At 34.5% G+C, this 13,106-nt stretch overlaps 1 protein-coding gene across 3 annotated transcripts; it reads right to left on the bottom strand.

Annotated features, from left to right (window-relative positions):
• Positions 1-1,956: 1,956 nt before the first annotated feature.
• On the bottom strand, positions 1,957-6,280 carry LOC132622196 (serine/threonine-protein kinase D6PK-like). Of its 3 annotated transcripts, XM_060336755.1 has the most exons (4): positions 6,121-6,261; positions 5,733-5,820; positions 3,919-5,054; positions 1,957-3,029 (listed from the first exon to the last, which is right to left on the bottom strand). In XM_060336755.1, the coding sequence occupies exons 3-4, from the start codon at positions 5,025-5,027 to the stop codon at positions 2,192-2,194; spliced, it is 1,947 nt and encodes a 648-aa protein (XP_060192738.1). In that variant the 5' UTR covers positions 5,028-5,054; positions 5,733-5,820; positions 6,121-6,261; the 3' UTR covers positions 1,957-2,191. The 3 variants fall into 3 exon arrangements, with proteins under 3 accessions (XP_060192738.1, XP_060192737.1, XP_060192736.1); XM_060336754.1 differs by lacking the exon at positions 5,733-5,820 and having other exon boundaries at positions 6,121-6,280; XM_060336753.1 differs by lacking the exon at positions 6,121-6,261 and having other exon boundaries at positions 5,733-6,098.
• Positions 6,281-13,106: the final 6,826 nt, after the last annotated feature.

Here is a 13,106-nt window from a genome sequence, read left to right as displayed (position 1 = left end):
CTCAATATAACACTCCCTCCGTCTCATAGTAAGTGTCATTTTAATCAAATTTTTTTATCCCATAATAATTGTCATCTTAGCAATTCAAGACATAAAATGGCTAATTTTTTTCAATTCTACTCTTGGATAATAAAGTAACATCTAAATGATGATTGAAAAAGTCACATAGCAACTTGGTATTATTGGATTCTCAGTCAAAAGGTTTACTTCTTATGCATGTTCTAATCAATTGGTAAAAGTAATTTGTTTTTATTATATAGGAGTAATTTGGTAAACTTCAAATTGCATTATTGATTGCTTCATATGCGTGGTTTTGGTTAAAGTGACACTTATTATAGGAAAGAGGGAGTATTCACAGACTATGTCAACATCCTTAAAGAATTTATGCTTTGCTAGGCACAAATTCGATTTTAAAGGAAAACTAAAGACCAATCTAATTGAAGGAATCGGGCAATTACTTGCTTATTTGTAATTTTTGTCCCTCATAATAGATGTTTTTTCTGTCCAATTTATATGACACTTTTCGCTTTTCCTGATTCAAAATATATGAACTTTAATCAATACTTTAAGATGTATTTTTTCACCCAATTGATATGAGAAATGCAACTTATATTAATTTTCATGTAATTTTCAAATATATAAATTTTAGTCTTAAAATATTCCTTCAGTTTAATCAATTCAGCTTTAAAGTTAAGTCAAAATGATTCTCGAAAAGCGAAAAGTATTACATAAATTAGGACGGAAGGAATAATTTTTTTCGCAGCATAACTTTATATTTTTTTATCATAATATTTCATTATTATGGTCCACGTGACTTTTGTTCTTGAAGAACAATGCCTGCTAGATATAAGTTTGATTGCTAAAGGACAAAAAATTAAGACCAGCCCATTTAAAGGGCAAAAATTAAAGACGTAACTCATTCGAAGGGGCAAAACTTGCAATTTCTTCAACTTCGCACATGACGTTAGTGGGCCGTGGAGGAGAAAATGAAAAGTCTACCTGTATTAAATTCCAGTTTTTCAGTTAACCGATTTATAGAAAAAAAAAAAGTTGAAATTAATAATTGAAATCTCAAAATATCAAAATTCTCCACAAAAAGAAAATATTTAAATTTCTAACCCGATCAAAAAATTGAAAATCGAAACTAGAAAAGATAAAAAGTTTTGTTCATAAAGTCCTGGGCCCTAGTCCCTTGAGAATAAAGAGCCAATCAGCAGGAATACAAATAAAAAATTAAGGTGCGTGTTGCGAGGCTAAATTCCAGCTTCTGAATGGCGGGTGTGAAATACCCCACTTTCTAAATCTGAATGGTGGGTGTGAGCGAAATAGGAGGACTATTTTCTCCTCTTGGGATTAGAAGTCCAGTTGTTAAACGGTAGTTCAGGGTTACACAACTCTCTACTTAATGGATAGTACATTTATTTTCACTTGTATAGGACACTTTAGGTGGAGGACAATTTGATATTCTGAAAACTCAGTATTTTAGTAGAAAGAATTCTAACTACTTATATTACAGGAAATTTACACGCTGTTCTTTCAATGGTGTTAATAGTAACAAACTTATACAACTTTGGTGGTGGTGATAGTTATGACGGTGGAGGTGGTTGATGTTGTAGTGACTAGGGGTGGTTGGCGGTGGCGATGGTTGGGTAGTGGTGGTTGCTATTGGAGTGGTGATGAAGAGTCTATCTTCCTAAAATCTTTGAACAACCTCTTAATAACATTAAACAGTTATTAAACGGTTAAGTCTTTAAAAAATGTACTTAATTGGTCTGAGTTAGGCTCAATGCCTAATTTGACAACTAAGTAGCATTTAAAAAAAAAAAAAAAAAAAAGGCCACCAGCAAAACTCGCCTTTATAAGCCGCATGCTTCACACGTTTCACTCCTTCAAGATTATCATACTTAGGCATTCACACCCAAAAGAAAAATAACTTCATGGATCAGACTCAAGAGAAGTAGGCAACAACTAGAAGTCATTTCGTCGAGTTGGATCAGCTTAAACATTGACAAATGAAGAAGATATGAGAAAATGTGGCCTTCAGTAATCCAATTCCTATGCATTTGCATTTCAGGACAGCATGCTGTATGCACTTTACATTTTCACATAAAAGGGACAATGAATTGATGTTCTTCCTATGGGATCTTCATATAAAGTGATATGGACTTAAACAGACAAGAAACGAGTTTACTCAGAAAAAATCAATCTCAAAATAATTATCATTTGGTTTCACATCAACACCTGGACCCGCTGTTGCTGGTGGTGCTCTAGGGACATCCTGTAGCACAAACGGCTTTGGTACATCTGGAGGACTAGCACATCGGATAAGTGCCCAATTCACGCTCTGAAAGAAAGGGTGCTGTTTTATTTCTGTAGCCCCCCGCCTATATGCAAGGCGATGCTGTGGCTCTTTCACAAGTAAACCTCTTATCAAGTCCCTTGCAGCAAAACTAACACTAGGCGATGAAGGAAATCTCAGGGGCTGGCCCACAACATTAAACAAGGTGGCTCTGTTGCCTGCTCCTTTAAAAGGTGTTTGCCCAAACAAGAGCTCATAGAGAAAGATCCCGAAAGTCCACCAGTCAACTGCACTACCATGTCCCTCGCCTTTAATGATTTCTGGAGCAAGGTACTCATGTGTCCCCACGAAAGACATGGATCGAGCATTTGTCGGTTCAGCCATGAGCTCTGGAAGGGGGCTCACTTGATTGTGCATCTCAGACTTCTGTTTCGCCTTCTTTCCTTTCTTGGGCTTTAGGAAACGCGGTGAAAAACATGCAGGCTGGATGATACAGGATGGCTCAATACAGGCAGGCTGGACACAGTATGATGAAGTCTTCGACTCTAAGGTTGAATTTGAGGATTTAACCATTGTTGGACTCACAGCACACCTCAAGGAGAGGTCAAAGTCGGACAGCATTATATGACCATCTTCTCGAACCAAAACATTCTCTGGTTTAAGGTCTCTATAAATGATTCCAAGCATGTGCAGGTATTCTAGAGCAAGGAGAATTTCTGCTACATAGAACCTATACTCCAAAACAGAAGATAACAAGTGCAAGTTAACATCACTGATCACGACGGACAGGCATCCTTGTAAATTTTGTCCATGATATGTAAAACAACAAACACTGACCACATTTTACAAAAATGATCAAAGACTGGATTTCTGAATCTTCAATGAATAAACTAATCTTGAGTTGAGAAAATACTCCATTATCTATGATACTCTAGCAGAGCTAATAACAAAGATTACAAACCCTACGCCAGTCAGTTTTCATTTCTTAACCGAATGATTTACTGATGAAAATTAACATGTACATTGGAAATAATATAATCTAGATGTAGTAAGTGCATAATGGATAATAGACAAGGATTATTTGAGCTCAATGTCGAGTAAAAGAGAAGAAAGCTACATAAAATAAGCAATCTGTTTTAACTCAATTCACGTTAAAGCAAACAAGCAGAATGGAATCTAAAATGCAAGTGGACTAAAAACAAATGAATGGTGATAAGCATAGTGGCATGAACAGAAAGACCACTGGATGTGAAAGAAGTAGCTAAAAAATAATATTCTAGACTTACTACTATTTATCAAGGACCTCCCTTATGCAATAGATGAAAACGAATTCATATTTTACAGGGTTACTTGAGACACTTACATCATGATGCAATTTCCAATAGAGAGATATTTTAACATTGCTAAAAACTATCAAATATGATAGAGATGAAATCAATGTAATGTGCTTTGATCCTTAAGATTGCAGCAAGAACTAACATATTGTCCGTGAAACCTGATCATCACATCAAGGATGTCCTAAATATATATATGGGCAAATAAAACAATTCCAGTTGAAAGGAGATTTAAGTAAAATAGTTACAACATCAACAACTATGCATTTCAGACACTAGCCTAACCTGGCAGCATGCTCAGGAAAAAACTTTCCTGGCTGTCTTTGCCGAAGTGCATGCAAATCTCCTCCAGGACAGAATTCCATCACCAAGCAAGAAAATTTGTCTGTTTCAAAGTGCGAATATAGTGTTGGTAGAAAAGGATGATCCAGAGACTGCAATATCTCTCTTTCTGTCTGAGCTCTTACAGTTTTCTTTCGACTCTCTAGAGCTGCATTGTCCATCACTTTCATGGCGAAAAAATCTCTCGTCCCAATCAACTCAGCTAGAAAAACATTTCCTATGTCGCCGCCTCCCAATCTCTTCAGAAGTCTGAAGTGGTTGAAGCCCAGTGTTCCATCAAGAGATCTAACAGCTTGTATCGCATCCCACTTTGTATCATTTGCCTGATGTGGTTTATATATTGCACTGCTGAAACTAGTAGAGCTGCTTTCGTCACTAATATCACTACCTGTGCTGCCTCTGTAGAAGCTCGTTTTCCTGCTCTCAGTGATATCGCAGTTGCTAACATCACCACTTTCACCAGACTTGTTATCCATACTGCTAGCACATTCACTGATGACTTCTGTAGTTGTGAAACTTTGTTTGGCTTCTGTATACTGCGTGGCAGTATAAAAGCTGTTTTGAGGACTAGGACAATTTAAAAGGTCAGCATCTGCTCTGGCAACAGCATGTGACATAAAATCCCTGCTGTTCTTGTTATCGTGAAGTGGATCCTTGATAGATGATTTGGTTTCAAAGGCTAAAACCCGATCCAATAATGATTCCTCCGATGGTTGATCAAGAGTGATTTCTAATCCCTGAAACTCCTTTCCTTTAGTCGATTCAGAATAGTGTCTATTCGAGCCAGAGACATCATCCCTTTTCATACGATGACTGGATGTTTTATATGAACACTTAGAAGCAGTCACCGAACCAGTTGGGGTATCAGTTGGCTTTGGACCAAGGCCAATAGCTACTGGATCGAAGGACAACTCTTTACATCTAGATTGTCTCATTGATGTAGGATGGGGAGGACGACTTGTCCGGGAACCCGAAGATGTGTTACCCTTAATAGGAGTGAAGGAAGTGTGACTGCCTGGCAAGGAACTGATTCCTTCAACAAGTGACTCCATTATGTTCTTTGACCTAAACAATAAACGCTGCCAATTTACAACAAAAAAATGAGAGTATTAGCCATTTTGATCAAAGTTTCTCTTTTAAGTAATAATTCTAGAATTGGCTCCATGACCTCAAAATGCAGCACCAAATCCTCAAACAAATCGGGAGGAATCTTTGGCGGAGAAATAAGAGGTACAATATCATCAACAGCTCCTCAACTAACAAACAAAACCTACTTAACTTTTAACTAATCAATCAATCAACTACGTCTCGATACAAAACTAGTTGGATTTAGTTGTATCTGTATGAACACTACACTTTAACTATTACACTCTATTCAGGTCCATTTCATTTTCATTCCAATCAATAGAGAAGTAAATCAATGCTTTAAAATCAGAGATAACTTAAGAATTAAAGAGATTTCATCATAACAACCCAATTGCATGATAGCAGTAATCAAAGATCTTTCGCAAGAACGATTACATTATCAATTAAGTTACACAAGACAGAATCAATTGACTAAAAAATAAACGAAAATGCATTTACTTCTTAAATCCAAGAAAGAACATACACCAAAAAAGGAAAAAACTTTACAACTTCTTGCATGGTTCTAAAGTTCCCTTCTTTAACTTCTTCCACATTAACTCCACAAAAATCAAAACAGATACAAAGAAACAAACAAATAATATGAAAGAAAAAAAGGGGTTCTTGATAATTACCTGATTAAAGAACTGAGACTAATCTTTCATTACTGATTGAAACAGAGACCCTTTCAAGAACTGCTTTTTCTGTATTGTTTTCTGAGTTCTTTTTACAGATCCGATCGAAAAACAAGAAAGATTATAAGTAATATAACTCTACTGAATTTTGTGAGTTGAGTTGAACAGTAAATTACAATGGAGAAGAAAAGTAAAGAAACAAGAAAAGAAGAGAAAGTTGTATGAATGAAATAAAAGAAAACTCAGAAGCAAAGCAAAAGACAGAGAAACAAAGCAAAGGTAAAGCCAAATTATTAGAGAAAAGCTGTCTTCACCTTTAAGAGAAATTTATATATAAAAAAAAGAAGAATGAAAAATCTATAATTCTTGTACTGTTTTTGTGCTTTACCTTTAAACTTTTCTTGTTTCTGTAAACGCTTATGCCGAACAGGGAGTAGAATACAGAGCCTTCTTTCTTTATCCAAAAGTACAAAAAAATATGTATAGTGTAACTTATCACAGTGAAGAGAGGTGAGAGAGAAGACTGGAACTTATATCGACACACTATATGAATATTTTTATTAAAACTCCATTTTATTCAAACTCCATTTAATTTTTATTTTATTTTTAATTAGCGTATAGAGAACTATATTCATGTTGTTGTTAATCTTGCAGGACTTTCCAATTTAAGTTGGAATAGAGGGTTGATTTAAAATTCTTTTTTTAGGTCATCATTTAAATTTTATTTAGATTTTTAAAAATTGTATAAATATAATTTTTGAAAATTACCTTCCCAGACAATGTTAGTTTCGAGTATAATGTTTGATATATTGCTCAACTTTACATATAAAATATTAGATTATCTTCTAATATTAATTTTCAAAAATTTAGACTGTGGTCTAACGTTTTTCCATACTAACATTTTCCATTTGCTCAACAAGAATTTTTAGTAAATAGTAATTGTCCCAAAAAAGGACAACCGACGAAAATTTCACAAAATTCATTATATTACCCACGAACCAATATTAGTTGTTTCATAAAGAGAAAAGGTACTCCTCCTGATCAAAAAGAGTGTCTACGTAGCCTTTTTTTCTTCGGTCAAAAAAAGTGCACTTATCAAATCAAGAAATAATTAACTTTGTTATTTCAAATTTGCCCATATTAAGTGTTATGTGATCAAATCTCAATATGTATTTAATTAGCGACAGTTTAGTCAAATTACTTATTTTTGTCTAGGAGTTAGTATTTTATTAAATGGTGTGCAAATGGCTAATTGGACACTATTTTTTATCCGGAGAGAGTATTAATTAGTCGTTTGGCCAATTTGTTTTAAAATATTTGAAATTTTTAGAAAATGTGAATCATTTATTACCTTTTTCAAGATATTGTCTTATTCCTATGATTATAGTGTCAATTAAGTGAAACATTTAAATAAGAGATAACTGATACTTCCTTCGTCTCAAAATATTTGTCGTCCTTACTAAAAATATTTGTCGTTTTATTTACCTAAGATAAAATTAAGTAGTTTTTTTTTTCATTTTACCCTTGTATTAATTACATTAATGGGCTGATTTTGTGAGTTCACAATCCAACATTTAAGAGGTTTCATCATTAATGGAATAAATATTTATTGAGGAGAGAACATGATGAAATATGTTAAGAGGGTAAAATTGTTAAAATGTTACACTTATAAATGTTTTCTTAATGAGCGTGTAAATGAAAAAAGCGATAAATATTTTGAGACGGAGAGAGTAGTGTACTATTAAATATCTTTTAGAAGATGTGTATATAATTTTTTATTTTTTTAAAAAAAAAAGACAAAATAAACCATATATAATTATTTTACTAAATTCACACAGACGAAATCATTTAGTGTGAAAGAGTTCGAACTTTGACGTGGATACTACTGAATTTGATGCAATTTTATAATTTCAGTTGGAACTTGGAAGTAAGAAATGCCGATTTTATTTTCAATTTAAAGCAAAAACTATTTTTATGGTGTAACACGTCCCATTTGGAATAAACATGGCATTACTAAGTAGGCGTTTGGCCATAAAAACAAAAAATTATTCACTTTATTTGAAATTTTGAAGTTAGAGTTGAAAATGGAGTTGCGTCTGGTTATAGTTTTTGCAAAGGATATTTGGTTGTTTGAATGTAATGAAAGTAAAAAAAGTGAAAATAAATTTTTTGTTGTTTATCAAATTCCAAATACAATTTCATGTTGTATTTGGAATTTTCATGACCAAATCAAACACTGATTTTCAAATAAAATAAAATAAAATCTGGAAAAAAATGAATAATTCTCGGGACCAAATGGGCCCTAAGAAAATTTATCTGCATTCGCTATGGCTATCACATCAATATATTATTCTTGTTTATTATATATATATATATATATATATTTTAATCACATTAAACTAACACAATATGGTTGTATTAGGTTACCGTAAATTTTTACTGCACTAGATGTAATTACAGAATTGAGCGGCACCATTAATTAAGTTGAAATATTAACTACTATTGCGGAGGTGTCACATGCACGCACGTGAATTACTAGAACCGTCGCATGTGCACCGCCGGTCAATATTATCCGGTCATTAAACTAATCTCTGATTACGGCAAATTAATCCTGTTGTACATAACTATTCGTACACATGTAGAAAAACAAAATAAAAACCAAGTAATTGATCTACCTAGACATATATTCATTCTATAAGAACATAAGTCAACGGAAAAGCATCACGCCTATATATATGCATCATTGTGGAATAATTATTGAATATTTACCTTAATGTCTTCTTGTCCATCATGACCTCAAGAATGGAGTATCATTTCTACAGTTTCTTTTGCTTTTTTCGCCACCTAATAATGAGATTATGGCACGATTAAACGTGATATCGGAGTATATACAAGTCTTGACTTATCAAATTTTATCGTCACTTATTTATATTTTGATGTACTTAGTCCAAATAGAAAACTAAGAGCACATAAAAGGACACATTACAAACCTAAAATATATCTGCATGTTAATAAAAGTTGGGTTAATAATATGATTGGTCCCTCAACTATTGATAAATCTTGATATTAATTTTTGTAATACCTGACTAGTTATATTAAAATTTTAATAAACTCAATTGTGCACTTTTGATCCCTTTACTAATGAATATTCACATATTTATCATAATTATTAATCATTCCACTATCTAATTACTTTGTGTTACGTTATGTTTGTATTTTACTTCATGTTTGGCAATAATATAATTCTATAAATAATTAAATATAACAAAGAGACCAAAATATTTTTTTCAATTAATTGAAAATTAAATATGACAATTATATATATTAGAACAAGCAAAAATAAAATTTACAAATAACTTAGATACGGATTACTATCCTATAAAAGTATTTTTTCCATAACAGTTCAAAATTTAATTAGGCAATTGATGGTTCAGTAGGAAATCTAAAGACATGGTGCATGCCCTGTCACCGTTGGAAAAGAGGAGAGACAGTGTGTGCTACGCTAACGGACCCCTGTCTGCAATCAACCTTACATGTTTATTATGTCAAATTGTCAATCAACATCAGTATCCTGGCATTAATCCTGCTGGAATTTCCCTTTGCCATAAAAAAAAACATGTACATATACTCCCCATTATCTTCTTTCATAAATATGGAAATACACACAAATTTCGCTTTTCTGCTTCTACTGTAGGATTTGATATACTCCCACTAGCTTGTTGCTAGGCATGATTAGGATTTAGAGCGTGTTCGGTACGAAGAGGAATGTTCTCCGAGAAAATAAGTAGATTTCTTATTTAATTTTTCGTGTTCGGTATGCAAGCAAAATAATGTTATCCTAAAAACATTTGTATTTAATCTAAACAAATGAGAAAAAACATGTTTTAGCCCCTGAACTTGGCACGAAAACTCAGTTTGGAAACTAAATTTAACTTCTATTTATTTACCCCCCTTAACAACTTACGTTTTAATTATTTTCCCCCTCTAGTGGCCCAGACCAGTTGAGGGCTGGGTAGTGTTAGACACGCGCGAGCTAATTGGCCCACGTATTTATTTAATTCCCCAACTTATTTTTACCCCTCCCCGCATAAAAACCCCGACCCAGCCCCAATTAACCCGACCCATCACAAACAAAAGACCCAACTCGGTTCCCAATCGACACTTTTTCCCCTTTTCACTCCTCAACCAAACCTTCACTCTACACAAACCGATCATTGCAAAGTTAAAAATCCAAAAACTACGTAAATCTTGTCGTTTCTCAGTGATATTGAAGATTAGTTAGCCACAAAGGTACACGATTGTTGTTGTTCTCGTTAGGGTTTGTCTATATTTCGATAGATTTCGATTTTACTGTTTTTCAGTTGCAAAAAATTTATCTTTAACTTCGTTTTTTTTTTTTTTTTGTGTAAATGGTAACTGAATCTTGTAATTTTTCATTTGTTTTTAATTTTAGGTTTTGTGAAGAAAATGGACGATATGTTTGTGACTTTGAGGTTTAACCACGGAGGTAATTTAGAAAAAACCCCTCGTTTTAAGTATGTTGGAGGTAGTGTGACAGATTATTTTGATGTTGATCTTGATAAATTCTCTTATTTTGAGCTTGTTTACTATGTTAAAGAAATCGATTATAATGTTTCATCTTGTTGTGTATATATTAGACCACCTAAGTGTCGATTTGTAGTAGAAGTTAAAAGCGATAGGGACATTATTGGTATTGCACCTCAATTAAAAAACGGAGATATTGTTGTAATTTTTGTGACTCATCTTGTTGAGGAACCTATTGTGGTCCCCCCTGCTCTTCCACCTATTACCCCTGTGGGTGGGGAATCTTTTATTACTTTTGATAACCCCACATGTGAAGATATAAATGAAAAGGTTGGGGCAGGTGGGGGTAGTCAAACATTTGGGGGGTAGTGAAGGCTTAGGGTTTGAAGAGGCTGCTAGTCTTGATGAACCCTTGGGTGGGACTTCAGCTGCTACTGCAGCTACTGCAGCTGATGATGATAATGATTCTGACTTAGAAAGTGAGAGTGAATCTGAGGAGTCTGACAATGTAGTGGTAGAGGAAGGTGAAGAAGAAGAATTTGATAGTGATGTCAATGAGGATGATAGGAATCTAAGGAAAGATAGGGTGGCTCTAAAATCAAAAAAGAAGAAAGAAAAGGCTAAGAGATCTGAAGGGATAGATTTAGGGCCAAAGGGTGTAGATATGGGACATGATGAATATTTATCTAGGAGTAAGAGTACATTTGAAGGAAATTGGGTGGGGATGAGCCATTTTATGACTCATATGAACCTGTTAGCTTTGAAATAGAGACTAATGATGAAGCTGATGACGAAGATATGGTTGAAAATCCTACCAAAAAGTCAAGGAAACCAAAAAGAATTAGAAATAGGGTTATTTTTTATCCTAAGTGTAAAAAAATAGTTTGGGAGACTGGTCTTGCATTTGAAAGTGCTAAATAGTTTAGGAAAGCACTTACTAGGTATGCAGTTCAAGAACACGTAGAGTTGGATAAATATGTCAATGAACCAACTAGGGTGAGGGTAAAGTGTACTGCTGGCTGTCCATGGTTATTGTTTGCCAGTTTTGATTGTAGAACAAATGATTTTGTTGTGAAGAATTATAATCCTGTTCATAAGTGCAATGGCACAACAAAGAACAAGTTGGTAAATTCTGTGTATATTTCAGAAAGGTACAGGGACAGAATTATTTCTGAACCTGGCATTAGAATTTTTGAGCTTCAAAATTTGGTAAGAAAGGAATTAGAGGTGTATATTGGTAGGACTGTGGCAAGGAAAGCCAGAAGCATTGTTTTGCAACAAATCATGGGTGACAATGTAGAGGAGTTCAAAAGAATTTTAGATTATAGGGATGAGCTTTTAAGGACTAATCCAGGTAGCACATGTGTGGTTAGGCTGAGTGAAAAAACTTTTGAAGGTGGAGTCAAAAGGTTTCAGTCCTTTTATATATGTTTTGATGCCATGAAGAAGGCATTCAAGGCTGGTTGTAGGAGGGCAATTGGGTTGGATGGGTGTTTTTTAAAAGGTGTTAGTAAAGGGCAAATGCTTGTGGCTGTTTGTAAAGATGGGAACAACCAGATGCTACCACTAGCTTGGGCAGTGGTTGAAGTTGAGAATGCTTTTACTTGGAGATGGTTTGTCAACATTCTAAGGCATGATCTTGAGCTTGGAGATGGGACTGGTTTGACAACTCTTTCAGATATGCAAAAGGTAATGTATTCTTGGTTATTGATTTCTGAATTTTTTTCATTCTCTTTAACTTATGCTGCTCTACTGTCACCTATTTTTTTTTTTTACATGTTATTGTAGGGTCTGGATATAGCCATTAAGGATCTGCTGCCAAATGCAGAACAAAAAATGTGTGCAAGACATGTGCTTGCCAATTTTTCCAAAAAATAGAAAGACATAGAGATTAGAAACTGCTTCTGGAGATGTGCTAAGTCCACATATGAGCAGGAGTTGCAAAAAAATTTGGATCATATGGAGAAGTTAGGTGATGGAATAAATGGAGATTTGTTGTATTACAACATAGATAGGTGGTCCAAGGTCTACTTTAAATACCTCAGCTGTTGTGATAGTGTTGACAACAACATGGCAGAGAGTTTTAATTCCTGGATTTTGGGGCCAAGGCACAAGACCATTATCACAATGCTTGAGGAAATTAGAGTCAAAATGATGAGAAGGGTAGGACAACTAAGAGAGTTTTCTGAGACTTGGATAACAAACATCAGCCCAATGGCTTTGAAGGTATTGCAGGAGAACACATCAAAGTCAATGAAGTGTACTCTTGAATGGAATGGTGAATATGACTTTGAGGTCAAGGACAGCTGGGGTAATAAATTCATAGTAAATCTGAATAGCAATACCTACACTTGTAGATCTTGGATGCTGAAAGGTATTCCCTGCTGTCATGCCATAGCTGCACTTCATTTCAGAAAATTGGAACCTATTCACTATGTTGCACATTGGTACACTAAGGACACTTACCTTAAAACATACAACTCTTTCATTCAACCTGTTACTAATATGGCAATGTGGCCAAAGTCAACCAATCCTCCTGTCCTCCCACCTGAGATTAAAAAGCTGCCATGTAGGCCAAGGAAGTGTAGAAGAAAGGAGCAGACAGAAAACAAGACAGGGAAGTTGTCAAAAAGAGGTGTTGAGATGACCTGCAGCTTGTGCCATGCAAAGGGTCACAATAAGAAGGGTTGTCCTATGAATCCACAATCTGTCAGAGGCAGAGGAAGGGCAAGGGGGAGGGGGACAAGTACTAGTTCAACAAGGTCAAGTGTTGGTTCTTCTACAGTACCAAGTAATTCCCAACCAAGTAGAGGAAGGGGAAGACCAAGA

Source organism: Lycium barbarum, chromosome 12, assembly GCF_019175385.1.
Source record: "Lycium barbarum isolate Lr01 chromosome 12, ASM1917538v2, whole genome shotgun sequence".
Taxonomy (NCBI): Eukaryota; Viridiplantae; Streptophyta; class Magnoliopsida; order Solanales; family Solanaceae; genus Lycium; species Lycium barbarum.
Note: the sequence above shows the minus strand (reverse complement) of the source record. Positions and strands in the feature narration are given on the sequence as shown.